Source organism: Drosophila kikkawai, chromosome 2R (assembly GCF_030179895.1).
Source record: "Drosophila kikkawai strain 14028-0561.14 chromosome 2R, DkikHiC1v2, whole genome shotgun sequence".
Taxonomy (NCBI): Eukaryota; Metazoa; Arthropoda; class Insecta; order Diptera; family Drosophilidae; genus Drosophila; species Drosophila kikkawai.
Genome location: NC_091729.1, coordinates 16,873,022 through 16,900,816, shown reverse-complemented (window position 1 = coordinate 16,900,816; position 27,795 = coordinate 16,873,022). Strand labels below are relative to the sequence as shown.

General features: G+C 44.0%; 5 protein-coding genes and 5 non-coding genes across 19 annotated transcripts; 5 read left to right on the top strand and 5 right to left on the bottom strand.

Annotated features, from left to right (window-relative positions):
• The first annotated feature begins 130 nt into the window (after nt 1-130).
• On the top strand, nt 131-1,540 carry LOC108070913 (baramicin A1-like). The gene is made up of 4 exons (XM_017161569.2): nt 131-275; nt 338-550; nt 612-1,345; nt 1,403-1,540. The coding sequence occupies exons 1-4, from the start codon at nt 221-223 to the stop codon at nt 1,409-1,411; spliced, it is 1,011 nt and encodes a 336-aa protein (XP_017017058.1). The 5' UTR covers nt 131-220; the 3' UTR covers nt 1,412-1,540.
• LOC108070912 (N-acetylglucosamine-6-sulfatase-like) lies at nt 1,444-3,386 on the bottom strand. Its single transcript, XM_017161568.2, has 4 exons — nt 3,254-3,386; nt 2,489-3,191; nt 1,789-2,432; nt 1,444-1,728 (listed from the first exon to the last, which is right to left on the bottom strand). Exons 1-4 carry the CDS (start codon nt 3,254-3,256, stop codon nt 1,585-1,587), a joined length of 1,494 nt encoding a protein of 497 aa, XP_017017057.1. The 5' UTR covers nt 3,257-3,386; the 3' UTR covers nt 1,444-1,584.
• A 297-nt stretch (nt 3,387-3,683) lies between these two features.
• Nucleotides 3,684-27,718, bottom strand: ATP8A (ATPase phospholipid transporting 8A1). Of its 10 annotated transcripts, XR_011444620.1 has the most exons (12): nt 15,170-15,815; nt 12,075-12,198; nt 11,810-11,993; nt 11,591-11,751; nt 11,327-11,524; nt 9,215-10,586; nt 8,350-9,156; nt 8,027-8,280; nt 7,866-7,964; nt 4,572-4,654; nt 4,137-4,363; nt 3,684-4,073 (listed from the first exon to the last, which is right to left on the bottom strand). XR_011444620.1 is itself a non-coding variant. In XM_041776827.2 (11 exons), exons 1-11 carry the CDS (start codon nt 18,485-18,487, stop codon nt 4,266-4,268), a joined length of 3,381 nt encoding a protein of 1,126 aa, XP_041632761.1. In that variant the 5' UTR covers nt 18,488-18,566; the 3' UTR covers nt 3,684-4,265. The 10 variants fall into 10 exon arrangements, 9 of the variants coding, with proteins under 9 accessions (XP_041632761.1, XP_070140720.1, XP_017016913.1 ...); XM_041776827.2 differs by lacking the exons at nt 4,572-4,654; nt 15,170-15,815 and adding exons at nt 5,250-5,281; nt 18,436-18,566 and having other exon boundaries at nt 3,684-4,363; XM_070284619.1 differs by lacking the exon at nt 4,572-4,654 and adding an exon at nt 5,250-5,281 and having other exon boundaries at nt 3,684-4,363.
• On the bottom strand, nt 12,428-13,184 carry LOC108070822 (putative odorant-binding protein A5). Its single transcript, XM_017161434.3, has one exon. It carries the CDS (start codon nt 13,083-13,085, stop codon nt 12,501-12,503), a length of 585 nt encoding a protein of 194 aa, XP_017016923.1. The 5' UTR covers nt 13,086-13,184; the 3' UTR covers nt 12,428-12,500.
• TRNAI-AAU (transfer RNA isoleucine (anticodon AAU)) lies at nt 20,175-20,248 on the bottom strand. Its single transcript has one exon. It is a non-coding gene; the product is annotated as a tRNA-Ile (tRNA).
• Nucleotides 20,412-20,532, bottom strand: TRNAL-CAA (transfer RNA leucine (anticodon CAA)). The gene is made up of 2 exons: nt 20,495-20,532; nt 20,412-20,456 (listed from the first exon to the last, which is right to left on the bottom strand). It is a non-coding gene; the product is annotated as a tRNA-Leu (tRNA).
• TRNAI-AAU (transfer RNA isoleucine (anticodon AAU)) lies at nt 20,724-20,797 on the top strand. Its single transcript has one exon. It is a non-coding gene; the product is annotated as a tRNA-Ile (tRNA).
• Nucleotides 21,327-21,447, top strand: TRNAL-CAA (transfer RNA leucine (anticodon CAA)). Its single transcript has 2 exons — nt 21,327-21,364; nt 21,403-21,447. It is a non-coding gene; the product is annotated as a tRNA-Leu (tRNA).
• On the top strand, nt 22,831-23,708 carry Ser8. Its single transcript, XM_017161433.3, has one exon. It carries the CDS (start codon nt 22,876-22,878, stop codon nt 23,656-23,658), a length of 783 nt encoding a protein of 260 aa, XP_017016922.1. The 5' UTR covers nt 22,831-22,875; the 3' UTR covers nt 23,659-23,708.
• Nucleotides 26,675-26,748, top strand: TRNAI-AAU (transfer RNA isoleucine (anticodon AAU)). The gene has a single exon. It is a non-coding gene; the product is annotated as a tRNA-Ile (tRNA).
• Nucleotides 27,719-27,795: the final 77 nt, after the last annotated feature.

Below are 27,795 nucleotides of genomic sequence, written 5' to 3'. Positions count from 1 at the left end.
TATACTATATTATGTGGATAGGTTCAATCGTTTTTCAGAAATTCCCGATCGCACTTCCATTTCTGATCTGAGATTGTGGCGGCGCTCGGGAAATTCTGAGCGCTCGCCATAAACAAGATCAGCCAGATGCTAATTTAACTAGTTGTAGTTGCCGGGCTATAAATACCGGATTGCAGTTTAAAATTCAATCAGTTGAACCCGAGCTGTGCAACTGAACATAATGAAATCTCTGGGATTAATTGCGCTGGCTGCCTGCGCTGTCCTCGGCGGTGTCGGTGAGGATAAGGAATAAGAGATAATTGTTAATGGTATTTTTTAATATACATTATCCTGGCAGCTGCGGAGCCGCAACAGACCTATGATGGCCGCAATGGGCCGCATGTCTTTGGTACGCCCGGCAACCAGGTTTACATAAGAGGACAAAATGAAGGCACCTACAGTGTGCCCGGAGTGGGTGGCCAGTTCCAGAATTCACCGTCGCAGGGAGCACATGTCTACACCGATGAGCAGGGCAACACCTTTGTGCACCGCAAGAATCCAGGAGGTCCAGGTAAAGTCGAGTTTGAGTTAATACTTTTTAATCAAATAATAAAAGTTATTTATATCTTCAGCTACTCATACGATAAGTGGCCCCACCTTGTCGGCCCAGAATTTGGGCCCCAGCCGTCTGGATGGAGGTCTGGATGCTGGAGGGCCTCCAAGCGCCCGTCGCAGTCGGCAAATCCACATTGCCCGTCCTGATCGTACCGTAGATATTGGCTATGGCGGTGTCTATGTTCAACGGAGTCGTCGAAGCCCCCAGTTCCATGTGGAGCGTCCCGATCGTTCTGTGGACTTTGGTAATAGCGGCTTCAATGTCCAACGCAGTCGCCGTAGTCCTCAACAGGAAAATGAAAGTTTTCCATTCTTTATTCGACGCCGTCGTAGTCCTCAGCAGGAAAATGAAAGTTTTCCGTTCCTTATTCGACGCCGTCGTGATCCCCAGGAGGAGAATGAAGGTATCCCCATAATTATTCGACGCCGTCGTAGTCCTCAGGAGGAGAATGAAGGTATTCCCATAATTATTCGACGCCGTCGTAGTCCTCAGGAGGAGAATGAAGGTATCCCCATAATTATTCGGCGCCGTCGTGATCCTCAGGAGGAGAATGAAGGTATCCCCTTAATTATTCGACGCCGTCGCGGTATCAACGATGCCCGCGTTCAGGGCGAGAACTTTGTGGCCCGCGGTGATCAGGCTGGTGTGTGGAATAATAATGTTTCCGTTTGGAAGCGTCCAGATGGACGCACAGTTACATTGGACCAAAATGGAAACGCCATTGTCTCTGGTCGACGCGGTACCCAGCGTGTGAGTAAACTTTGAGCTTCAGCTAGCAACAATAAACTAATAAATTCCTTTTTGCAGTTCTCCTAAACCTTGCTCCAAGAAAGGAGAAATTTGCATAGTTTAAGGAAAACAACTTGTATATATTTTGTACAATAATAGATACTTAAATCACATGATATCTAAATACAAAAATTTCACAAAACAACTAGAAAAAAAGACAGTAATTTAGGTTAAATAGTTAACAAGGTGTATTAGCTCATCTAAACAAAGCACGAGTGACCAGAGCACTGAGTTAGATTCTTCAGTCGCAGTGAATACAAAGCCCGTTCAATTGGCAGGAGATCGTAGGCAATGTTGGTCATCTGGTGGGGATCCAACTGCAGATCATAGGCCTCCAAAAAGTTCTGAATTAAAAATGCTAAACATTAGCTAATATAATTTCATAAAAAAAGCTTCCACCTCACCTCATAATCACGAAACTCGCAGTAAATGCGATCGTCCCTTTGTCGAACACTTCGTATGCAAGCATACGTGTTATTCCAGGCATCCTGGCAATGGCAATCCGCATCCAAGGTGCATTGCGCCAAGTTATCCCATTCCGACCAGGGACACTCGGGATTGTAGGTGTTGCGATTGCCCTCGCCCCAGTACTCTATGAGCAGGGACCGCGGGAAAGATCCAGCGGGAACTCCATCGGAGTCGGTGGACAAAAGCTCGTGAAACGACTGCCCATCCATGTAGGCGGGTGTACTGACATTGGCCCAGGCCAGTAAGGTGGGCGCCAAGTCCACCAAACTGACGGCTGTGTGGATATGGCTCTCTGGTGCTATGCCCGGTCCCCGAATTAACAATGGTATGCGAATATCCGTTTCGTACGGCTGACGCTTGTCGAACGGCTGTGCAAATTGTCCCAAATGATAGCCATTATCCGAGGTGTACACTATGTAGGTGTCATCGAGGGATTGCGACTCATTAAGAACGGCCACCAGAGTGGCCACCATCTCATCCACGGCCAGCAGAGTTTCCCACCGCATCCGGAAGTACGAGTCTATGGTGCTGATGGTCTCGTTGGGCAGCAGCCGCGAAGAACGAACCAACCAGTGCTTATCTGTGTACAAGAACTCTTAATTATTAAAGCTAAGGTTAAGTTTGATGAGACCCTACCCTCCTTGGGATGATTAAAGCTGGGCGTTCGCACGGCTTTCTTTTTAGAAAATACGCCCTCGTGCCGGGGAGCTGGCGTAAAGGGCTGATGTGCCGCCGGCGGAGCCACCATTGCAAAGAAGGGCTGTTGATCCCCTGATCCCTTTTGTTGGATGGCTCTCTTTAGGAAATCAGCGGTACGATTGCTCAGCAAATCAGTCAGGTACGTTGCCCCGTAGTGGACATTCTCGGCATTCTCGCGAAGCGTGTAATTGTAGTAGCGGGAGTTTCCGTGAAGACCATGGAACTCGTTCCAGCCCGGCGGCACCTCCTGCCCCTTATAATCGTTCATGTACTTCCCCGCATAGAAGGTATTGTATCCATGATGCTGCAGAATGGCCGGCAGAGCCCGTGGCTCTAGAACCCGACGCCAATGGGTTCCGTAGCAGCCGCCGCTCACCGAGTTGTTGCGGGTTCCATGGTTGTGGGCATACATCCCGCTCAGCAAGCTGGCCCGCGCCGGACAGCAAACTGGCGTGGGCGTGAAAGCGTTGTGGAACAAGGCGCCCGCAAGACCCAATAGCTGAACTGTGTCCTCCATGGGAAACATGCCTCGGAGCTCCACATCTTGATCGTCTGTTAGTATGAGTAAAATGTTAGGTAACTTATCGCCGGCGACCAATAAGGCCAGGATGCAGGGCACCAGGAGGAGGCTTAAACCGATCTAAGGGGATTATAAGGTGAGAAATGAGATTTAACGGGAAAGAGAAGAGTCAAGGTGCTTACCATGGAGCCCGGAAGTGTTTTTATCACCTTTGTTTACTATTTGTGCGAAAACAAAACCCGGCTTAGGCGGGCAGTGTTGGAAAAGCTTCGTGGCTATACAGCTGGGGCGGTTATCGATATATCGATAAAGGTTGATTGTCGTTAACTTCCATTTTTTGTTTATCTTAGCTATTTATTTTATGTTGAGCATTATTTTTTACCCATTTACAAATTTTGTTTCACTTAGTTAAAATATTAAACGAATTCAAAATAAAATGTTCCAATTGAAGTTTATCGTTTCAACACCGGATGTCTATCGTTTAGCTGTCAAACCGCGGCGCGTAGATCCAATTTGAAATGTATTTCCGCCTGGAAAATCCCAAAACCAAACTCGCTTGATTTTAAATATTTTACAATTATTGTTACCCCCTCAGTAAAAACCACACCCACATACGAGAAATATGATTTATTTTCTATGAATATCAGTGATTCGGTGACCGAAAAATACAGAATCTTTGCCGACATCAATATGTTTTTATGTTTTCTTGAAATTCAAAATAATGTAATGCATATATATGTAGGTACAAATGTTTACAGTTTACTTAGAGATAGATTGTTTTTTGTTTATTAAAAAAGAATGCAAGTCTGTATCCGTATCACAAAGCAGCGCCAAGGACAAGGACAGATACGAAAGACTGAACAAATTCTAGCCTCTTTATAATGCCTTTTCAGTGTTTCTTTTTCGCGAACTTACAAAATAAATAACAGCAAAGATAGATAAACGTACAATATATGTTGATTGTGTGGATTCTACGACATGATTTTTTTTTTTGATAGAGTACTGCAAGTGTAAGACACATAGATAATAAATGTAGGGTGTTCTGTGAGTTTATTTTTGGCCTACCAGAAGTGTGTTTCCGGGTGCTCTGATTTGTAAGTATGTTCTAAAATCATTTGAATCAGGGAACCAGGATTCTCCTATTTACATGTGTATGTGCACCATGGGGCCAGCGAGATCCGTGCCCTCTCCAGACTAATTGCCCTCGGGCTTTGGCAGATTCGTATCATAGGCTCGTATAATGATGGACTGCGGCACAGCTCCGCCCTCCTCCTGGGAAAATGCATAGCCATCTGGGGGAAGGTAGATTTATGGGTTTAGTTAGAATCAGGGGAATTAAAATCAGAACAATCGTTATGTTCAGTGTGTGTGGAAACTGTAATGTGTGAATGTTGTTCCTGTTGTGTGTGTTCGCTCTAGCGATTCCCCGTTCCCGATCCTTCTAGGGTCCTACCACTATTACATTTTCGGGCGTTTTCTGGAACACTAGATGGTACTCACGCGATAGCTCTAGCTCCGTTTCGACTCTCGTGTTGGCACGACGGGTAAAGACACTGCGTAGCAGCCGGGCCGTTTCCGTTAATCTGTTGGGTTAATTTTTGAGCGGGGCGGATATGGTTTTAGTAAAGAGGGTTTCAATTTCGCTTTGAGCTTATCATATTAGTCGGGGTATTTTCTTTCTTTCCATTTTGAATTGTTAGCACTTTACACAATAAGAGTTACGGGTGTTACACAGCCAGAGGTCAATCCGAATGCTACGGAAGGCAGCTGTTCGGGTCGGGACATAGGGGGAGCATACATATGTACGAATATAATCAAATTAGGATGAGCAACGAGGTGTAGACCAAATTGAAGGGGCATGCAGAATATATAGTATGGAATAAATGGAGAGAGAGCCTACATCATACTGTAAAGATTGGCAAATAAAACGAATACGAGATGCGGTTCTTACAACGAATCTTTGACGCTACATACAAAAAGGTAAATCATAAGTCCGTACAATATTATATATAAAGAGTGTTGGAGGTTCTTCCCTTTTCTAGGCCTATTATATCCCCATTATCCCCTCTAATATAACCCTGTGACAATGGTGACATAGTGGATGTGGTTGTGGGTGTGGGTGTGGTGTGGTGTTTGGTGTGTTGGTATGATTTTTGCAGCTTCTACGATTTTACTTACACCGAATAATCGATCCCAAGGCATACATGGTACTGCGCTCACCGAAAATTTAACGCAGAAAACAACGGTGTTCAGAGAAATTTCAAAGAAACATTTTTTTCAGAATTTTGCTGTTGACTCTTGACTTTTTATTAAATTATATATTGATTAGTTATTTGTTGAGTGTGTTATTTTGGGTACTGCGAGTTGGTTTTAGGTGTTGGGTGTTGGGTGTGTGTGATTGGTTAAGTCGCTTTGTTGGGTGTCCAGTAATACGTAATACAGAAAATAAAGAGTAATATACATAGAACATAAGTGCAGAGCGGATCGGATCGGATCAGATCAGATTAGCAGCCATAGTTATAGTTAGTATAGATATAGTATATATATATCATTGGCCGATTTCAAATTGCATGCGAGCTGTGGTGGACGGTGCGGGATACATATGTATACATATATTCAAAACTGATACATACATATCATCGGGGTAAGTACCATCATCACATTCCAATAACGTTGGGATGAATATGTATATCGGTTGGTTAAGGATACTAAACATTCGTGACTGGGAACACTCCCCCCCGAAGGGGGGGTTCGTTAACTCTCTTTTACAACCTGGCAAGTCTCTTTAAAGTTTAACGTAGTTAAGGTACAATCATAATAATTATATGTTATATGGGAATGATATGCATTCCCTGATTAATTGGCCTATCCTACCGTGTCTATCCTACGGCTCTGGCTTCTTAGACACTATCACAGTTGGCAAATAGAAGTTGTAGGCGATGTAAAAATAGTTTAAGCATATACACATGAATCTAGGTCTGCACGTGGCGATATGATTTCAACAGTTCTTAGCAGCTACTCTCGATGATGCGCGGGCAAAGCGGGCAATAGTCTCCCGCTCCACATGCTCATTACAATAAAATATATGTATATATAATGCTCACTTATCAGATATCAGGTTTTAAACACTAAGGAAAAATAATTTGATTTTCCATGGCCTTTGCTCACATATGGAGTGTGGCCTGGTTGGGCGAGGAGGCCCTCCTGACCCTGGTCAAATATCGGTCCTCCACTTGGGGCCACATACCGCCCCGCCACTTTTGGCGCTGCCTTGTCCGCTGCTGCTCCTCGGTGTCCATCTCCAGCTCCAGATTCACCACCCTCAGATTCGTTTCCTCAACGGGGCGAGCCAGTTGGCTGACCTTCTTGCGGAGCTGCCGCGGACTGATCAGAGCCTTGTTGGAATTTAATAGCTTGCCGAAGGTATATCCGTAACCAGAATCACTATTGGCGTGCGGGCGGGGATGGTGAATGGTTTTATGGTTGGTTTTGGGTGGATGCATGTATGGATGGATGGTTAGGAATTGAGAGGGCCAACATAGCCGTTGGTTTGGATTGATGCGGGATAGAGGAAGACAGAGAGATTACATTTTAGGGATATCAGTTCATAAGATACTTGCTCAAGGGTGATGCGATCGAACATTGAATAAGAGTCCATAGTAATGTTTATATAACTGATTCTGATTGATGTTGGCTTTGTCTTAAGTCAATAAAATTGTGTTTGTTTGTTGCTTTTTTAGATTAAATGACAACAGCTAAGGAAAAATACCTTCACTTACAGCCAATTGAGTTTCAAATTTAAATTTTAATTGCATTCAAAATTGCTCAACGAGGTCTACAAAATGCGTATCAAACACTAAGAGTAAATATATATTAAGGTCTAGAGTACAATTTCAACTTGTAGTTTAACAATAGCTATAACTAAAGCTAAGTGTGCATATATGGTTTTGATATGTTTCAGAAGAAGAAATAGTGTTTCACAGCAACAACTTAACCTAAGGTCTAATTCTAGAAATATTTACACACTTATTGGATAGTTTTCATTGTTTTTAATACTTATATTTACGTAGTCTGTATCCCTATTCTTGGGTTAACATTTGTTGTTCCGTTCTTATCTTGGGAAAAGCTAAGGGTTCGAGCAATTTTCGGTGGCCAATATTCAAAAGGGGAGACACTAAACATACATTGAAAGTTGAACAAACACAATTCGAGGAGGATGTGGCAGTGCAATTACGGAATGAACTGGAACAGGATTAAGTTAATGCTTATGTATGTATAGTAGATGACCCAAAAACGAACGCTAGTTATAAATAAAAACTAAGGTGTAGGTTCTACTGGTGCAACTACTACAAAAAGCAGGATACTGTGGGCAGGCACATATGTTCAATCAGCCTTGGTTGGGTTTCGGTTTTAGGGTAACGGATTTCGGATTGGTAGAAGCAAAGACCATATAATAACAAGATGAGTAACGTCAGAGAGAGAAAGTACTTGATCTATGTTCTAATTTAAGATATTTAAGCTCTCAAGTTTCTTTTCTCTCATTTCGATTGCAATTTAAAGTTTTAGGCGTTATGCATCTTGTTATTAAAGTGTCTCTGTTAGAAGTATCTTAGGGCTCTACATAGTTTAGATTTTAACAAATGCGCAACAATTCAAATTGAAAGTATAGTTTGGATTTGTTGTTTTTCTTTTCTTGGACAAAACTAAATACTTATGGAGTTATGTATGTATGAGGCCGACCAGAGGCCCAAGGGATAAAAGCGTGGCATTGTGGCTTTGACTTCCGATACTTACGAAGATCGCGGCTCATTCATCACTTCGGAGATGTCGCTGCGTCGGATCTCCGTCTCGCGAACAGCCTCCGTTAGTGTCTTGAAAACGGTGTTGTGCACCCTGGCAATACAATCAAATTGGATTATAGTTCTCCTTACTTCTTTTTAACCTAGATAACTTACAATTTACAGATTACATCCACCAAGAGCGTGGTGATGGGCACTAGCAGTAGACCAAAGTAAAATATGGGCGTCGACAGCAGCTGAATATCCATGCCCCGGAAATTGCTGGCAAACTTAAACGTGGGCCAGACATGGCTGTAGATCAGCAGGAAGGTGAACCAGAGAACTATGGAGCCCCAGATGGCCAGGTGCGTTAGCCAGGTCCAAGAGTTGGTGATGAGACCGGCCTTCAGGCACACTGTCACCACAACATACTGGAAATAAATATTAAAAAGTAAAGTTAATATAATCCAGATTCTTGTGACACCTTTTAAGAGCCTCACCGTGTATACTAGATTGCCCAGCAACAGGTAGTCGCTGGTCTTGCCATCCTTCCAGATCACCTCGCTTGTGTAGGCGGCCATTGGCAGCCAGAAGAGAAACACCGAGTGCAGCAGGGCATTGAATATCCAAATCCAAAAGACCTTCACATTGAAGAGCTTGGCATTCTGCGAGGTCTTGTACAGCATTGGATAGCGCAGCATTGTCTCCGCCGTGCAGAATTTCTCAAACAAACCCATTGCAAACGGCGGCATGGCCGTAAAGAGCACATTGTACAGACCAATGGTCCAGCGCTCGAACAGAATCTGGCCCGACCAGCCCGAATAGACAGCGAACCACAGCTCTATCACGTACAGGCACACATTCTTGTAGAAGCTGTAAAGGATCAGCTTGGAGATCCTCGCATAGTTCCAGGCACCGTGCACCAAGAGCAGGCGCTGCAGATACCGGAACTGGGCAATGGAGTAGTCAGAGGCGCATGCTGCCTGGAGACCTTCCACTCCCGAAATGCCTATGCCCACATTTGCCTTCTGAATCATGGCCACATCGTTGGCGCCATCGCCAATGGCCAAGGTCACTGCCTTAGTGCTTTGCGTGACCATCTCAACCACCTCCGCCTTCTGCATTGGGGAGACGCGGCAGCAGACCACCACGCGGCACAGTAGGCACAGATCCTGGAAATCGTTGCGCAAATCGCAGCTCAGAGCGTACTTCAAAGTGGTGCCATCAATGACCAAAGCCACATTGGCATCCTTGGCCGTGGAGCTCTTGAACTCTCCGTAATGTCGATGGATGACTTCGCGGGTGGCCTGCAAATAAAAGACATATTCAAACATATTTTGAAAAAATTAAAAGCTTTTCACTTACATCTAAACTCTCCTCGTTGAGGATTAGGATGTCCATGGAGTGACTGATCAGACGGCAGGAGTAGCCAATGTTAATGGCCGTCTCCTGCTTGTCCCCGGTGAGCACCCAAATGAAAATGCCGGCATCTAGGAGCGCGGCTATGGTCTCCGGCACGCCATCCTGCAACCGATCTTCAATGGCTGTGGCGCCCAGCAGACGTAGATTGATCTCAATCAGATTGGCCGCATCTTCCAGTTTGCTTTCGCGATTCTGCAATGATGTCGAGGCCCTGTGATTAGTCTCGCGCCACTCCTCATAGACATCCGGCCGAATGTCGGCCACCGCCAGGCAGAGCGTCCTCAGGCCATCCGAAGCGAACTCCTCGAGATGGCGCAGTGTCTCCTCCCGGAACGCCTGACCCTGAGGTGCCAGCCGCTCGTATATCACGGTATCTGCTCCCTTGCAGAACAGCTTGATCTTGCCCTCGGGTGTGCGCACAATAAGCGACATGCGCTTGCGTGACGAGGTGAACTCCAGGACATTCAGCACCTCGTATCGCTTGCGTACGCCCAGCGCATTGATCTCCACGTACTCGGGCGTACGGGTATCGAAGATGTAGCCAAACTTATGGGCACCCTCAACCAGAGCTCGCTCATCCGGACTGGCGGCATGGTAGATGATGGTCCCGTTCTCCCTTCGCTCAGGAATCACCGTATGGCAGACGGACAGCAGGACCAGAAACTCTTCAATTACGCCGGCCGTTTGGTGACGACTCAGAATGTTCTGCACCAGCTGCGACTGCTCCGGCGTGTGCTCCGGGGAGTAAGCTATGCCGGCAATGGAGCACTTCTTGAACTCCATCACGTTTTGGGTGAGAGTGCCCGTCTTGTCCGAGAAGATGTACTTCACCATGCCCAGTTCCTCGTTCAGGTTCGAGGTCCGGGCCATGGCCGGCGTGTTCGACTGCTCGTGATACATCTCAATGTCATAGTTGATGAATATGGCCTGCAGGAAACGCACCAGCTCGAGGGTGACCTGGAGCGAGATGGGTATCAGGTTGTTGTACAGAATGAAGAAGGTCAGCAGGTTGTAGCCGAGGCTCAGGCTTTTGAAGTCCACGAGACCCAAATACCAGTCCGTCTCCGAGTGCTCTCGCGTCCAGAACAAATTGCACAGGCCGCTGGTGATGCACAGTGAGATAAGGATCATGAACAGCATCAGGATCTGTGTATTGGTCAGCTTGTCCACGGTGGAGCGCTTCAACGGCGCCGAGGTAGAGTTCTTCATCAGCTTTGTCTCCTGACCGGAGTAGACAACGACCCCAAAGATCCAAGCCGTGTTCCGGAGCATGGCGCCGCGCTGCAGTACCTGATCGTTGCCCAAGGCGGCGGTTCTGGAAAGGATATATGATATAATATATCAATATAATATCAAAAGAAAGCTAACTTCGACATACCGAAGATTGCAATTAAACATTTAAAATTAAATTTGTATTCTATTATTAATATTATTTATATCCATAATTTTATATGATTATTTTTGGGAAAATTAAAGCTTAAAAATATCATAACTAAGTAAAAAAAGCGTCAAATTCAATTCGGAAAGCTTTTCTGTTCAAGTTTTTTCAAGGTTAACAAATCTGCATACTACATTTAATTTTATAAGAAATCAAAATTTTTGTTAATTTTTGAAAATTTTGACGATGTAACCCCTTATAAAAAACCTTATAACCCCTTTGAAAAAATTTGTAAATTTTTTTTTTTTGCCGGACATGGCTAGATAGACTCGCCTGTTGATGCTGATCAAGAATATATATGATTTATAGGGTCGGAAATGACTTATTCACTGCGTAACTGGGTTCTGATTGAAAGAATAATTCCCTAAGGGGTATATGTAAATATATCAAAAGTTTTTAAAATCGAAATATGTCTTAGTAAACGTTAAAATATAGAAATTATCTATCCCTATCCTCTAGAAATGAATTTCTATAACCTCATAAATTAAAGATTAAAAATGCTTGAAGTGAGATAAAGCATTTCTATAATAAGAACATAAAAATATTGCAATTTCTGCGCTATGCAGGTTTTGCAACACATGTTTCTTTACTCGCTATTTATACACTAGATTACTCACTGCTTGCCGGTCTCCTTGAGCACCCCATTGAATTCGTATAAATGCCGGTTGGGCAGCTCGCACTCAATCCTGCCCTGTAAACGCATCAGATCCTTCGTCTCCAGTAGGCCTGCAGTGCCTGTCAGTCCCTGTCGGATCTTCAGGTTGGTCTCGCCATCCAGATTGGCTGTCTCGATGAAGCACATGGCCTGCGGCTCACTGCGAATCGAATTTGTCATGGGGTTAAATAAATAATAATTGGGGTTAACTATAAACGCTGCTCACCTAGACGAGAGAATAATCAGATCGGCAGGGAAAAAGGAATTGATGGTGACCTTTATGATATCCCCCACGGTGAGCTCTGCCCAGCGAACAGTGGTCCAAGTGCCACTGTCCAGCCGCTCGATCAATCTGTGATTGATCTCATTGTCCGCCCGATGTCGTTTCTAGAAAAGTATTTTCAAATAAATCAGAATGCAAAAGGGAAACACAAACTATACTCACAATGTCCTCGATTATCTCCTTGATGGCGCTCACCGAGAGGATAAACATGAGCGGGACTAGCGTGGTGTAACGACCCGTGGGCGACACTTCCGGGATTTGCTGCAGTATGGCAATCAGGAGGAAAAAGCAGTTGGAATAGCGCCGGAACTGCTCAAACAGAAAGGCGGGCAGAAAGCTGATGATACTGCAAATGTAAATTACTGGTTAGTCAGTTCTCTTATCTACCAATTAGGGTCGGCGGCTTATCGCTGATTGATAAACTCACCTATATTTTGCCGTCGTAATGCGATTATTGCAGTACTTAGAGGTCTGTGGCGCATTTAGGTGTATGATACGCCTCTCCCCCTCATCCGCATCGTAGCCGGCCGACGAGGTGAAGTCCTCATCGTCTGCAAAATATCCAAAGTATATGTATTTTAGTGTTAGATATTAAATATTAGAAGCCATAAAAATGTGATAAGTGGCAATACGATGCTAAATTACAGTTAATCTGCTACCTTAAACAACAATGTTTCAATTAACTTGGTATTTATTCATGGCTAATGATGATTAGTCAACGAATTTATCTGCATTATAATATTATTAACGATACAAATGGGTAGCAATAGATTAAAACATACTTTAATAATAATTTTTATAAATTAACAACAATATACTCTAGGCTAGAGATGATATTTGAATAGAGAAATAATTATGTCGCTTTTGGTAAAATGTTATCCAAAAGCTGGGGCGTCCATCTGATTTGCCATTCATTTAAGAAGAAATTGCAGGCCCGGGGATTCCCCAAGGCATATTTCCGGGCAAATCGATTGCAATTGAATCCACTGCGACCCGCCGTCTGGCCCGCGGGCATGTAGGGCTCATCAAAATCCAGCTCTAGGATCTGCTGATATGCCAGAAATACAACCCGATGAATATTTGCACCCTCCGTGTGCCGCATATTGTCGTAGGCTGCTATTGTCTGGCCCAAGACCACATCGCAGCCCCGAAAGTTGCCCACCAGCCAGAGAAGCCACTCGCTGTCCGGCGACACATCCAAATCAACCATTATCAGCGTATGAAACTTCTCCGGATCGGCAATGAAGCGTATGATCGGCTCGATGACCACCTCGGTGATCACAATTTGATCGCCCGGCTGTATTTCAATGTCGCAAGGATACAGGACATTGATCAATACCGATGGCTTGCAAGGAAGCAGACGGGGTAAGATCTTGTGCTTCTTCAGCTCCTCGATCAGCTTTATCACCGGATCGACCGTTGGGCAGGTCACCAGCATGATTGGGGATAATTTTTAAATTTTGAAGAAATAATAAAACAAAAAACAAATAATAAAAGAAGTCGCTCGGCCCCCTAAGCCTGCCCCCGAAAAGAGAGTACTCCGAGGGGACTTCTATGATTCTAAAAAACTTACGACTCCAACGTATGCGAAGCGCCTTGTAGACATTCCGAAAATCCATATTGGTTCGTCGAAAAAAAGCGGGACACCGGAAGCGCCGGATTCGATCCGCTGATGGCGCTGCTATCATCGACTCTACCGTATCCTCCTCCTCTTCCTCCGCCTCCTCCACCGCCGCTTCCTCGGGTCCAGGTAACTCGTCGGATCCAGAATCGCAGTCGCCAACTGGCACGAAAGCAATGCTCTCGCCGGCAGTCTCCTCCTGCTGATTCCGTTTGGGAAACCCCAGGATGGAGGCCAGGTCAGCGAAGGGTATCAGCCACAAGTGGGCGTGACGGTTGCAAGCAGGAGAGTTATGTATATAAGAGAATCTCAGCGCCTGCGCTACCCAGATTCAATCAGTGCGTCGTATAAGAAAACACACATTTTCCAACCCGAGGTGTTCCGGGGGATTCTGTGGCATGCACAACATTTGCATATACACACAGCCAGGCAGAGGGATATGCTTAGGATTTGTCCAAGTCTTTCTTTAGGTTTCCTTTCGAAGGAAGGTGTTACTCTTCCGGTTCCGTCACCTGGCAACGTGCCTTTGATTCACACCGTTTCAGGTGTATCGATTTGTCGCAATTCAATGATGACTTAGGTAAAGCACGTGATTTTCTTTGTCATTTCCAATGATTTATGAGGTTTTCCCTCCTAGAATTTAATTTCTTTTGAAGATTATATTGTTGCTAAAGCTTGATATATTAAAGAATATAGCACAGATGTCGGAGCCAAGTTCACGGCGAACTACAATTTTCACTGCGTGCGCTCTCCTGAGCTCCGATACTACGACTGAGCTGAATTTTCAACGTGCTTGGGAACACCAGAACCCAGTAAGGACACACACACCGGAGGGATGGGATAAGATGGGTGGAGGTAACCCGTTTACGCTCAGGTCGGGGAGCCCTCCAAAGCTGCGTAGTGCACTCCGCAGGGAGCTTATAAAGCTTACGAGCTATCAGCAAATCGAAAACAATGCGTACCACTGAAAGGGGGTGGCGGGCGGAGAGAGAGAATTGTGAATGCAGGAGCAAAGGCAAAAGCAAAAGCGAAAGCGAAAGCTGCTAGCACAACAAAAAGCAAGAAAATGCGGAAAACAAAGAGCGAAAAACTAGCGCCTGCGCTGTAAAAGAAAAGCTTTATAAAGAGAGAGAGACAATGGACTCGACCATAAAGATACCCTCATGAAAATGGTTTATAAGATATGGAATTTTATTATTATTTAACTAGACATGGAAAACCATTTAGAAATTATTATTATCTTTGCTTATTTTGGCGGAATTTGCATAAGAGATTACGTTTTATATTATACACTTTGCTATATAAAAATCTCGTTTTATGGTGGCAATTTGAGAAGTTAAAAAAGGTCAACAGATATTTTAAAGGGTTTTAAATAAAATTATATTAATTTCATTGAAACTGTGTTATAAAAATCTTTCAACTAATAAATTACAGTTAAAAAATCATCAAGACATTGATTAATTAAAAATAAATATAACAATCATGACTTATCATGACTTTTGCAAAATAAACCTATTTCGTAAGTCACCATAAGTCATAAAAAAAGCATATTTCGTAGAAGCCATAAGTCGTGAAAACATTTTTATCAGAAATCCTCAGAGAGAATAAACAATATTCATGATTCAATTTTTCATTTCTATAAAATAATGAGGAATTTAAATAAATATAACCGTGGCCAAACAGAAACCCGTAATATGCATGTGTTGAAACATTTTGAAGTAGATTAAAATAGGTTTCCTTATTTCCTCATAGTATTTTAATTATAAAGCTCTCTTGAAATATATACCAAACTAAGTTAGGAACCCCTCAAATTTCTCAATACTTATGATCCCACTCAAATTAATCTCAAAAGAGATATCAAAACCCCTGTTTAGTTAAACATATATAAAAACTAAGCACACCTTTCTTTTTTCTCCTTCGCAGGTTGTTGAGGATATTTTTCATGGAGAGCCTACTGCCCCCTCCTGTGGCATCTGTCAGTCGTTGGTGCTGAATCCCGCCATCCGTCACCGTGATACCAGTGGCGGTACTCCTTGATGGACCCGCTGTGTCCTCCGAACGCCCTTCACTGGGCTGTTGTCTATCCTCGCCGCCAGCCAGACCTCCCTCCGATCGCGTGGGTCCTGTGGTGGCTGTTCGGCGCATCACCTGCGTCCTCATCTGCCGGACACCGTTGCCAACCCAAGCCTGCAGGCTGGGCCACAGGCTCCTCGCATCGAAGGTGGCACGGTTGGTGGTGGGATTGTGACGCTGCTCCTGGCCATGTCCGTTGCGTCCGTTCTGGGCGTGATTGTGGCCACCGCTACCGGCTCCATTGCCAGTCTCGTTCTTGCCGGAGTTCGCCATGCTAACATGGCTCCGCGACTCGCATTCACTTTCCGGATCTTATCTGTTTTGACACGATTCAATTAGTGGTTTGGGTTGAGGGACCGCGGACAGTTTTTGCAAGCGCGGTCTGTTGTTGCACTTAGGATTTTGCGTTGAAATGTCATTTTGATTGAACTCTTGTCAGTTTTGTTTGATTTTTTTTTTGTTTGATTTTCAAATGCTTGCTGGGTTGAAATACTAACAAAAAAAATAGTGTCAGTTCCTAAATATTTACTTCCATAGGTTCTTTAAGTTATTATATATACTTTATTAATAAAGTTGTGTGCTAGAGTTTCTTTTTTAGGCTGAAATTAAGCTCTTGACATAAATAATTATCTCAGATATCAGCTGGTTGAATACAAAAAAATATTATAAAAAAGAAAAAGGTATACGGCAAAGCAAACAAAGGAAATGTTTACAAAACCAGATGGTTTTTGAATTGATAATTGCAGTTGAATGGTTGGATATATAAAGAAAAATCAAAAAAAAAAAGGCATGTATACAATGAATACATGCATGTACCTCAAAACATATTAAATACATTAGATATAATCTATCAAAAAACTTTATTGTAGCAAAAAACCAACACAAAATACAAGCTAAATAATGTAAATTATTCTTGTTTTTTGTCGCGGTCTATTTCCCTTTGACCGATATTGATTTACTGCCAAGTTGAGTGGATAATTTAAGCCACTGTCATTGGGTGTAGAGGGGAAAATGCAGGGCCATGGAGCATTATCCGCCCAGTTAAAGCGCTTAAAAGGCTGCCATTATATTACATTATCCCTCAAATCTGTTCAGATTGCTTAGCCGGACTCTGCAATTTACTGTGTGGATTAATTACGAGTTTCCTGGGGGACTCGCCTTGTGCCGGGTAAGCATGCCAGATAGAAAGCCATAAAGGAATTAACATACACATATAGCTTCAGGGTGAGCGGGGAGTGAAGATATATAATACAGCGAACATCGACCTCGGAAATCGGAAGCTAACAAAGCGTCTTTTTGCCCTGTCCACGCTCTCTCTCTCTCTGGCCAAGTGAAATATTCTATTTGCGTGCACTGTACGTGTTTTCCGTGTTTTCCGCCCATAACTATGTATGGTCACCCGGAGCAACAACAACAACAACAGAAACAAAAATACAAGCGAAGCGAATGGAACCGAAATTATGGCACCCGCAGAGTCATTAAAAGCGTCATCAGGGATTCGATTGCCAAAGGATTTCCCCACGTATGGGGATTTGAAATTGAAATCCTGAATGGATTCCAAGTGCAGCCAAGGCGTCGCTGAATTTTATCGATTGCTCCAGTTTCTTTGCCTTGCATTCTGCGAGCACTTCTAAGCACCTACAATCAACTCCCAATGTCCTTGGGCACCCACACACACACACACACAGGCAACACACAATTACACCTGAGTCAGGAAAATCGAAAAAATTATATACTCGATTCTAGGGCGGAGGAGGAAGGAAATTAGCCTTTAATATTTATAGGCAAAGGTTCTTCTGCCCATAATTGCAGCCAAATCAAAGAAGGCCTTTACGAGTATCCACTTGAAGTGAGAACCTGGAACCGTTTATCTTTCCTTTGTTATTTCCTTCCTTGGAGTCTCTGACGTAAATCACCAACGGCGCGATCCGTTCAAGTAGATAAATATATGTATGTATGCCGAAAAAACATATGGTCTTACAAATGTATATTCGCGACGCTATTGAAGTTTATTCTGCCAGCCGCGACGGAAGCTAAAAATACCAGCATAGACATAGAAATAAGTATTTTGGATTCATTCCAAGCGAAATTTACTTATTTCTGTGGATATCACATAAATTCGAATGGAATGCCGCTCAAGGGAGCGTGTACTGTAGGTGGGGCCAATCATCACTGTAACCAAAACAGAACTAATTATATAGCTTCTCGCTGTCGTAATTCCCGCTGGCCTAAGATCTTAAATTAAACATTTTGGACTGCACTTGAATAGTGAAAAAAAAAAGGTTGAGCTATTAACACTTGAATGGAAATGAGTTGGAAATGTTTTTAGTTTATTTCTAAAGTCAGTCGATGGCGTTAATTACGCGACAAATGAGAGCCACAGTGCCGTGCGTCTGTACTCGCACTCGCTTATCTGCGAGATACTGTGTTGTGGCAATAGCAAAGGTAAACAGATACGTATACTGTATCCACGAGATACACACTAGCTGTGTCACCACCACGTTCCGAGGAGGGATGAGGTCAGATCCTCGAGACGCCAAACCAAACATGCACAAACAAAGACGTCCACAGACAATTGTGAATTCGAATCGATGGGAAGGAAATTATTGGCAATCGACCAAGATTACTGAGTGTGGCCGCCCCCTGCGATGTCATCGTTTGTTTAGCTAGCTTTCCCTGGAACACCGCCTCCTAATGCGGGCTAAATATGCAATAATGGCAGGCTAGCTTACTCAGAGGGCCCCCCCTTATGTAAGTCGCATTTATTCCCACCTGCACAAGTGGGAAAGTGCAGGGCGGCGTGACGAGTATGTCAAGTCACTTGTTTTAATTTCTGCTTATTTTTAGCCCCAAAAAAATGTTTATTTGTTTGTTTGTTTTGTTTATTTGCCTTTTGCTTCTGCCATTAATTAATTTGCGTTTGGCAAATGAAAGCAAAAGTGATGAAAATTAATAAGAGAAACAACTTTCTACAGCGACAATCGGATTTTTGGCATCAGCTGGGGATTAACTATATATATATATTAGGTTTGATGTAGGTAGTGTGTCACAACGGTGACGAATTAACAGAGGACTGAGTCAGTGACTAGTTTACCTTCGAGTCGTTGAATGGACGGATTCCCGCCAGCACACTGGTATAATGACATATCGCCCGGCACTAAACGATTCTCGCTAACCGATCTCGGCGGCAACCCCCTCGATCTATGCGAACCGAATGCAATTTAACAGTAAATTAGTTCACACATGCAACGGCTGCAACCGCCGAGTGCGGCTAATGCCCGATAAAAGGGAAAAGAGACGCGCAGAAAAGAGCGTCGTCAACGATGGCAAAAGAAAACTGGTCTGAACAGCATTAAACAACAATTGCATTTTGCCATTGCAAAACCAAATAAAACAAAACAAAAGACAACAAAAGAGAGGGGATCGGATCGCTGAATGGGAGAGCAAGCGTAAGAGAAAATCGACTTTCCAAAGCCAAAGCCATTCAATGAATGACAATAAAGTCCGCCTTCTACATAGAGAAAAAGTCTCACCGAAAATTGCTGTTGGCATTTAAATATAATAATGAACGCTTGTCACTCCTAAAAATAATATATATATTTTATCCAATCAAAATCTTATATTTTTTGCTACACTCGAAATTATTTAAAATTTTGCTCAAGTAAACAGGTTTTTGCAATACATCTGAGGAATACCATTTGTATCTTTTCTAACATATTAAGATAAAATGCATTTTATGGAAAATATTAAGATATATTTAAGAGATATCAATTTTTTAATGATATTTCTGTACTATTTAAACATTTCTAGCTAGAGTTTTCCTAACTTATTCTTGAAAATAATGAGATATCCTCTTAAATCTTATCTACAGATTTCATTCTTTGAAAAATCATCACTCCCATGAGCATATTTATTTTTCTCCGTGCCTGTACATATTGTACATTTGATTATACAGCTGCTACTCTTCATTGGTCTCAGCACACAGCATAGCATTTGAAAATCAAACGATAAATTGACGCGGCGACACTTATATGTATTTTCGGTGGTGTGGTGGTTGTCCATGCAACAAATGTCCCACCTAACATAGAACCACATACAGCTCGGATAATTACATTTGACCTTTCGCGGCGCTTAGCTTATTCAAATTCGTTTATTCAAATTCAGTCACTATTCACTGGATGGGCTCGAATACGATTTACGTTTCGGATGAGTGTTTTTTGGATGCATCACTGAGATCACCGAAAAGTCGCTCGTAACCGTACTTTTGGATTAACAACAAGGGGCGCCGATATATATCCAGTATTTGTATTTACTTTAGCCAGTAATAATTCGCGTTAGCTGAACACGTCGACCTCGTTAACCGGTCCAAAATGCGTCCGACCGCTGGCACGACTTTTTGCTCGGCGGTTCGGAAAGCGACTGAACCAACTGAACAACTCAACAACTGAACGCCGTGCTGAGAGCGGCGAGCAAGCAACCTGGCATCAAGTGTTTGCGTTTTGTGGGGGGGCGGCGTATTTTGATTTTTGTATTAGCGTTTGGAAGCGAGTTGCCAGACCGCGGTTACCAGCCGCAAAAAAGAAATCAATTTCGGCCAGCAAGAGAGCCCTTTATAATGGTCCGTTATTCATTTACGATTTACATGCACGCCATCCAAAGCGGTAATTAGTTATCAGACATCTAGATTCTGTCACAACTTGAAGGCAAAGTGTCAGCTTGACAAATGACGATTAGAGGGATGAAAGGACACACCAAGCCCGCATTTTATCATCCTTGCGCATCAGTAGGCACAATGAAATCAAAAACAAAAAAATTAAAAAAAAAAAATAACATTGGCCCATGAGGGGATCGAACCCGCGACCTTCGCGTTATTAGCACGACGCTCTAACCAGCTGAGCTAATGGGCCTTGTTGACTAAGTTGGTCCAATATCAAACGAAAGTCTCAGACCAGCAAAGAATAGTATTTTTAAAAAGAACAATTTTTTAAATTACAATAAAAAAAATATAATTCAAACAACAATTTTAAAAAATTAATTATTTAAAAAATAAATTAAACAAACAAAAAATTTTGTCAGAAGTGGGATTCGAACCCACGCCCTCAGAGAGGACCAGAACGCTCATACACTTTCGTTCAGAAAGCAAGATTTTACATCTTGAGTCTGGCGCCTTAGACCGCTCGGCCATCCTGACATGTACAGAGAGAGTGTCAGAAACGCAAGTTGTGTGCGCGAGTACAGTCAGTATAACACCATAGAACAGTTCTGTCGCTGGTATAACAATTTCTGTGTAACTTAACATAGCACTGTTAAATAGCAATGTTAAACCACGATGTTAAATCTTTCCCTGACTCTACTACGCCTTTTGACACAAGGCAGGCACATGGCCCATTAGCTCAGCTGGTTAGAGCGTCGTGCTAATAACGCGAAGGTCGCGGGTTCGATCCCCTCATGGGCCAGAAATTACTTTTTTTTTCGTTTTTTTTATGCACTTTGAAAATTAAAAAGTTGACATACGTTTGATGAGCGTATGTCCCGCAAAGTTATATAGTAAACCCAGATAAGCTACGACCAATAAGGGATTCGCCCAATTATGGAGCGCTGCTAATGTTATCTCATGCCGTGCAGGTCGAGAACGGACCCCAAGTGCGATGCGATGATGTCACGAGAAGCGGACACAAGGATGATCTAACGCGGTCTATTTCTTGCAAGGCAGCTAAGTGAAATGTCAATTCAATTTGCCATCAAGGATGATTGAATTACCCGTCCTCCAATCCACCCAACCCCACCACGACCGCAGCGCGTGTGGGGTATCTTAATTCGCCACGGCAATCAAGCTAAACGGTTTATTGGGCGATCTTATCGGCGCAACGAGTTGAAAATGCTTTTAGACAAAAGGCAATCCACAAAGCAACAATCGAGGCAAATCCTAATTTATTGCTTTTGTTACTGTCGCAGGATAGGATTTAGGTGCAGGGTATTTCAAGTGTCAGGATGGCCGAGCGGTCTAAGGCGCCAGAGTCAAGATGTAGGATCTTGCTTTCCGAACGAAAGTGTATGAGCGTTCTGGTCCTCTCTGAGGGCGTGGGTTCGAATCCCACTTCTGACAAATATCTTTTTTTGTTTAGCTATCACGTTAAATAAGTAAATGAGGTCAGAATAATTTAATGTAAGTTATATTTTTAAAGAAGGAAGGAAAGAAAAAGCTATATGGGATAGCATCATACATTTTTATATGACTCTCTGTCCTTAAATTTTGTAGGAAGAAGATATAGTTCCTTTTACTATTTTCTTTAAATAAATAATAATGTTAATTTTTAATGTTGATCAATGTAACCTTAGCTTTACTCCTCAATCTTTTACCAATTTCTTATCTCTCACAAGCATTCGTCCTATCAAGGAAGTCCTATGTAAAATCAGTTTCTTTTTAAATATTTTGCTACCAAATATAGTCCCATGCCGTCAAAAACTGTCTCAATTTTAACCCCAAAAGGTGTAGACGGACCAGGAAAAGCTCAATCGCCTAAGACCAACAAGCTCAAGAAGCGTGTGAGATTCTACCCGATGGTGGAATACATCTTCTACGACAATCAGGAGACGAAGGCCGGTGAGCTACTGCGGCTTGGTAAGTAAAGGGATATATCGGTTATATAACGTCTTTATTGATTGATTGACTACTTTGAAGATGTGGCGCCTGGAGGACAAGGCAGACTCTGGTCTCACAAAAACATACGCGTAATGTTAGGGCTCTAGCCCAAAAAGGTCACCATTTTGCAATAGAGCAACTATAAGCACACACACCACGGACAGGAACCGCCAGCGGAAGTTGTTAACTGAACGTGACACTTTTAACCTAATTGGAGTCTAAACTGCTGCCCGTGTCCTGTGCGGTAACTTTGGCAGTTTAATGCATTTTCCATGTTTTACTTATACCGGTGACAGTATCCAGTCAATATCATGAAATCTACACTTTAAATATTGTATATTTTGCATTAAAAAGAGCGCCAGCCCTGCACTTGCTTACGACTATATTCGGCCTTCGATTTACTAAAACCCACGTAAGTGACTTTGCAATTTACAACGACGACATGAATGGATGTACGTTGTGGGGCGGAAGGAGTAATCTGCATTTGAAATATTTACAATTGGTAAGGCCCAATACAGAGCGGAATGCAAAGAGAGAATGCAAGGATTATGGCCCTTTTGAGACGTCAAAACACACTCGTTGATTCGATAAGGCTAAGCTCTGCAACTGACCTATGTCAAAGAGTTAGCGGGGCGGGCAAACAAATCGATGGTGCCGGCTGGCAATTAAGTGCAGCCATAACCCTGCCAGCACCTGAACACAATTGCCGGATGATGATGGTAGCTGGGCAATCAGCCATTGGTATCGCCTTGATATATGGCCGCGTCATTTGACTCGGTTATCCGCACGGGCAATGCCCAGTGCGGCAATGGTAATCGCAGTTCTGCGGCTATAAAAGGCCCTCGGAGCTCGTTAGTTGGCCATCCAGACACGGAGAGCGTTACCACAGAAATGTTCCTCCAGATTGTGACTTCGTTAGCCCTGCTGCTGGCCATCGTGAATGGCGCAGCGATTCCCTCGGGTCTGGTTCCCCAGCCCACTCAGGACGGCAGGATTGTGGGTGGCTCAACGACGTCGATTGAGGATCATCCATGGCAGGTTTCCGTCCAGAAGTCGGGCGCTCACTCCTGCGGAGGCTCCATCATCAGCACCGACATCATTGTAACAGCCGCCCATTGCCTGCAGTCTCCGGTCACGACCTCTATTTTGAAGATTAGAGCCGGCTCCGACCGGCGAACCTATGGCGGCGTTTTGATTGAGGTGGCTGCCTTCAAGGTGCACGAGGGCTTCAACGCGGCAACCATGGCCAACGACATTGGAGTGCTACGTCTGAAGACCAAGCTGACATTTGGATCCACTATTAAGGCCATCACCATGGCCACTGCCACACCTGCCCATGGAGCCGCAGCCAGCGTCTCTGGATGGGGAAAGACCACTTACGGCGGCAGCTCGTCCTCGCAGCTGCTCTACATCGACACCAAGATCGTGGGACGCTCGCAGTGTGGAAGTTCCACCTACGGGTACGGGTCTTCCATCCGGGAGACAATGATTTGTGCGGCGGCAGCCAATAAGGATGCCTGCCAGGGCGACTCGGGCGGTCCTCTAGTATCTGGAGGGCAGCTCGTGGGCGTAGTCTCCTGGGGAGAAGAATGCGCCCTCGCCAGGTTTCCCGGTGTCTTCGCCAACGTGGCCGAGCTGCGCGATTGGGTGCTGCAGGCCCAGAAGACCGTCTAGTTTAAGTCAAGTGCAAGAGCAATAAAAAGCAACTCATAGTCGTAACTGCAGCTGGAATGGCTTTCGTTTCCTTTGCTACTTCCGCTCATTTGACTGCTCAACAGCAGAAGCAGAAGCAGCAGCAGCAGTGACTTGTGAATCCAATCCCCAATGCCACATGTGCGGCAGCAGGACGACGTGCCCTTCCTGTGGGCCACGCCACTCGTACATGCAATCTGGGTCAGTCCGCAGGGGTTGCCTGGCTGACTGACGGGTGGGGCTTCAAAAAACAGGAGGGGATTGAGGACGGGACAATGGTAAGCCTGTTTCAGCGGCATTTGCATACTCAACGCTCAGTACAGTCGTGTGACATATCTGTGACATGGCTGTAAAGGACTTAACAAATCAGACACTCTCATTTAATTGTAGAATTTTGAATAACGAAGAATATATTCAAGCCCTGGAGTTAAAGTATATTTGGTTTTCCTTAGAAGAAGAAAATGGGTAAATTCCATTAAATGAAGTATATTCTAGAAGTGAACTTTAGCCAGCTATCAATAAATTACGCCTTTAGTCAAGGCATCCTTTTGTTATTAAAACCCTTTATTTGATGGATTTACAGCATTATTAAATTAACACCTTTTGTTATCACCAAGATAATCAAGATAATCACAATCTTTAGACAAAGAATCTGGAATAAGCTAGAAAATCAACCCTAACTACGTAATTGCCACATCTGTTTTTGCTTTAATTACAAAACAAGACCAAAACATCTATAAAGTTACGTTGGTAAACCAGAATAAACCAATACAAATACTACTATATACTACATATTTTTGAACAAATGTTTAATCCTTGATTTTACATAAAAAACATACAAAATCAAGACACACATTTAATTTTATAAAACCTTCCCCTTAAAACCATATTTCTCATATCTTTTTTAAGCCAAAAGCTCATGCAAACTCCAAGAACAAACATTTGTTTATAAAATCTGAATATGTGTGGTCTTTAAACAAAAACGAAAAGTTGGTAAACAGAGCACTCAAATCTCCGGGAGGCATTGGCCACAGCCAACCCCGCACCCTCGCTCCACCAGAGTCCAGACTACGGGACGCCAGTTGTATTGATCCAAAACGAATGAGGCGACGCGACACTAAGAGAGGCTGCCCAGGGAGATGAAATGGTGACTAGCCTACGGAATGCCTAGAATTCTTGGGCGTCCAGCTGCTCAACACACTCACCTTCGTACTCCGCCCGCTTCCTGCGTAGAAATGAGGCGGTCATTTGTAGGCCCCTTTGGGCCAAAACAGAAACTCGACTCCGGCCACTCTGTCGGGATAAAATGGAGCCCTTGGAGTCCTTGCGGTTGCCCGACCTTCGGTTAGAGGAGAGTGTGCCAGCCACGGAGGTGGACACAGAGGCTGCTGGCTGCTGACCGGATGTCGGGGTCACTGGCGTATTGGGCGTGTCCGAGTCGATGAAGCCCAGGTTGCTGTTGGCACTGTTCAGGTGGATGCTGGATTGATCCGGGCGCCCGCAAAGCGTGACGCTGCCGCCACTGTGGATACTTTGCGATACGGAGGCGGCCAGTTGCTCATCCAGGCCGTCCGAGACCTTGGGCGTGAGGTGCTCCAGAGACTCAAAGTCCCGATTGATGGCCGGCGGCATGGAGTGCCGGAACCAGGAATCCTGGCGCTGCTGGGCCACGCGTTGCTGTCGGCGTCGCTGGCTGGCCGAAGTGCCCGACAAATGGCGCATCCGGCTACCGGGATCATCCGCAGATCCATTGTCCTGCGGACTACGCAGTTCTAGACTCTGCCGCTGGTAGGGGCCCGACATCTTCTCTTATGGGGGGTTGTTCTTGGTTCCTGGGGATTTGCTCCCGAAAAAGGCACTGGATCAGGACTCAGCTGGGGATGCAGGCACTCGAAAGGCACATGTGGCTACTAACTCTCGTTTTCTAATCTCGATTCCTCCTCGAGCAGCGGTTATGTAAGGCGCTCGACCTCTAACTCGGCGGTGGGGGTTTGGGCTTGGGCTTCCATTACCGTCTCCGTTCCCATTTCCGTTACCAAATTCACATTCCCAATTCGTGGGCCTTGACTCTGACAGGTGTTGAGAACCGGAACAACTGGCGACGAACCGAGCCCAAGGCGGACGCCGCCGCCATTAGTGAAACGATTTTAAAGCTACTCCACACGGCTGAGACAGAATATCAAAAATTCATTGCAATTCTGACATTTAGGGGCAATGGTAATGCTATTTGCTTGTCACGCATATGCAGCTGGAGACGGAAGAGCCTATGGCACGCTTTCGATGTCGCAGATATCTATATCTATATATATTTTCAAGTGCCTTGCCCCGGTAGCAATCTTTCAAACATAAATCCAAAGAGCCCGAGCTAGAGCCCCATTAGTTCGCAGTGACAATCTGAATAATTAAAGTGTCGTTTAAAGCGGAGGGCTGGAAACCTTCAGATTATCGAGCTGCATTCGCGACTGCAGCGCTAAATTGAGTATTTACACCTCTCCAATTACTACGCTTGTACGCCGTAATTGCAAAAAGGCTAAAGCCAAAGTGGGAAGAGACTACTGCGCCACGACGAGTTTCGCCACTTTCAACGATTTCCCACGGCTATTGGCCGCAGCCAAAAAAAAAACCAAACACGTCCAAACCGAACCGAAGTCAAAAGCCAACTGCGGATCCTTTACGAAATAAGGGACAACACAGCCGCCTGCTCGTCTTTCCTTCGGTCCACGAAAAGCCGAGCCCTCAACCGAAGTTTGCTTTTAGCTGTAGCTGTGGGAAGAGGGTAAAGGGAGCCCGAAAACTTTTCAAAAATATATGTGTCGCTGCTCAGGAGAATACACGCGCGTATGTGGGCCAGGCACTAAATAAACTAAGAGATAAATTGGGCAGCTATGAGCAGGCGATTGCTTATATTTTACAATTGTCGACCCACAGAAGTATGCAACATTGTTTGCTCTCTGCTGTCTGTTGGCTGAAATAGCGTTTAGCCGCAGCCGGTCATCGCGGCCCATTAGCTCAGCTGGTTAGAGCGTCGTGCTAATAACGCGAAGGTCGCGGGTTCGATCCCCTCATGGGCCAAGTCTACTTTTTTTTCTAGGAACTATTTTTTCAATTATTTAGAACAGTGAGGTAGCTAGGGAAAATAATCTTATCGCTTTATTGAGGACAGCAGAGATTCATTAACTCTTTGTTCTATTTTTGTAAGAAATTGCTATTTAAGGCTTTTTTTAAACGATGTTCACAAGGTATTTGTTCAAATTGTATTATTTGTTTGTAAGGCCAAATTAGTAAAAAGTCTTCAAAAAGTTGTATATATATTAAGTACATATTCGACTAAGTTCTTACTTTGTTTTTGATCACACATTATTTGTTACGAGAGTTTAAATTTAAATGACTATTTCTTAGATCTTTTTAAAACTCAGCTCTATGGGGACGTAAATTGAACTGAATTATTTAAACACATTAAGTAAATAATCCGATTAAAAAAATATACAGTTTTATGTCCCTCGCGATAACAAGTTCGACTTAAAAATTTATTTCTTGGGCAAGTACGCCCCATAGTTCAGCCATATCAACTATTGTGTGGCAACAACTACAATATATAGGACTTAAATAGTACGTTACTCACAGGTATTTAGCAGACCCGGGCCGGGGAACTCGCTGCTGCGGCGGTAAGAGAGCCGTAAGCGTGATGATATGGATGGCATCGGTATAACTTCCAAGTCAACAGCAACTGGTGACCAAACATCCGAGACAAGGGAAAAGGCCAAGAAAGGGGCGGCCGCCGGCTGTTGTTTGGCTTCGCTGCTCTGTGTACTTCCGCGGAAATCAGCTCATTTATGCCAGCAAACATAAGTACACACACTAGACTACGCACAACATTACACCTCCCACACAAACCGCTGCCAAGTTGATTCTATTTAGGCGCAGTGAATAATTGCACGAGTGTGTGGAATATTGATAAGGGAGTAAACAAAGCCGCAACTGTGGCGATAAGTGCGCTAACGCCTGAATGTGATGATTTCCTCAGTCTAGACTGAAAAATTGCATTTATCACTCACTATATGTCAGCAGGCACAAGTCGCGGCTTGTGCTCTATATTTTCTTTTATTATTTTGCGCTTTT

Bases quoted from the DNA above. Each gene is read 5' to 3' on its own strand.
- LOC108070912 (XM_017161568.2), bottom strand. The intron at 2,433-2,488 runs GTAGGGTCTCAT...TCTTGTACACAG, and splicing joins CTTTAATCATCCCAAGGAGG to ATAAGCACTGGTTGGTTCGT. The intron at 1,729-1,788 runs GTGAGGTGGAAG...TTTTTAATTCAG, and splicing joins GCGAGTTTCGTGATTATGAG to AACTTTTTGGAGGCCTATGA.
- LOC108070913 (XM_017161569.2), top strand. From the start codon at position 221: ATGAAATCTCTGGGATTAATTGCGCTGGCTGCCTGCGCTGTCCTCGGC. The intron at 276-337 runs GTGAGGATAAGG...TTATCCTGGCAG, and splicing joins CGCTGTCCTCGGCGGTGTCG to CTGCGGAGCCGCAACAGACC. The intron at 551-611 runs GTAAAGTCGAGT...TTATATCTTCAG, and splicing joins CAAGAATCCAGGAGGTCCAG to CTACTCATACGATAAGTGGC.
- LOC108070822 (XM_017161434.3), bottom strand. From the start codon at position 13,085: ATGCTGGTGACCTGCCCAACGGTCGATCCGGTGATAAAGCTGATCGAG.
- ATP8A (XM_017161421.2), bottom strand. From the start codon at position 15,614: ATGGCGAACTCCGGCAAGAACGAGACTGGCAATGGAGCCGGTAGCGGT. The intron at 11,994-12,074 runs GTGAGTTTATCA...TTACATTTGCAG, and splicing joins ATTACGACGGCAAAATATAG to TATCATCAGCTTTCTGCCCG. The intron at 10,587-11,326 runs GTGAGTAATCTA...TATCCTTTCCAG, and splicing joins CTCAAGGAGACCGGCAAGCA to AACCGCCGCCTTGGGCAACG.
- Ser8 (XM_017161433.3), top strand. From the start codon at position 22,876: ATGTTCCTCCAGATTGTGACTTCGTTAGCCCTGCTGCTGGCCATCGTG.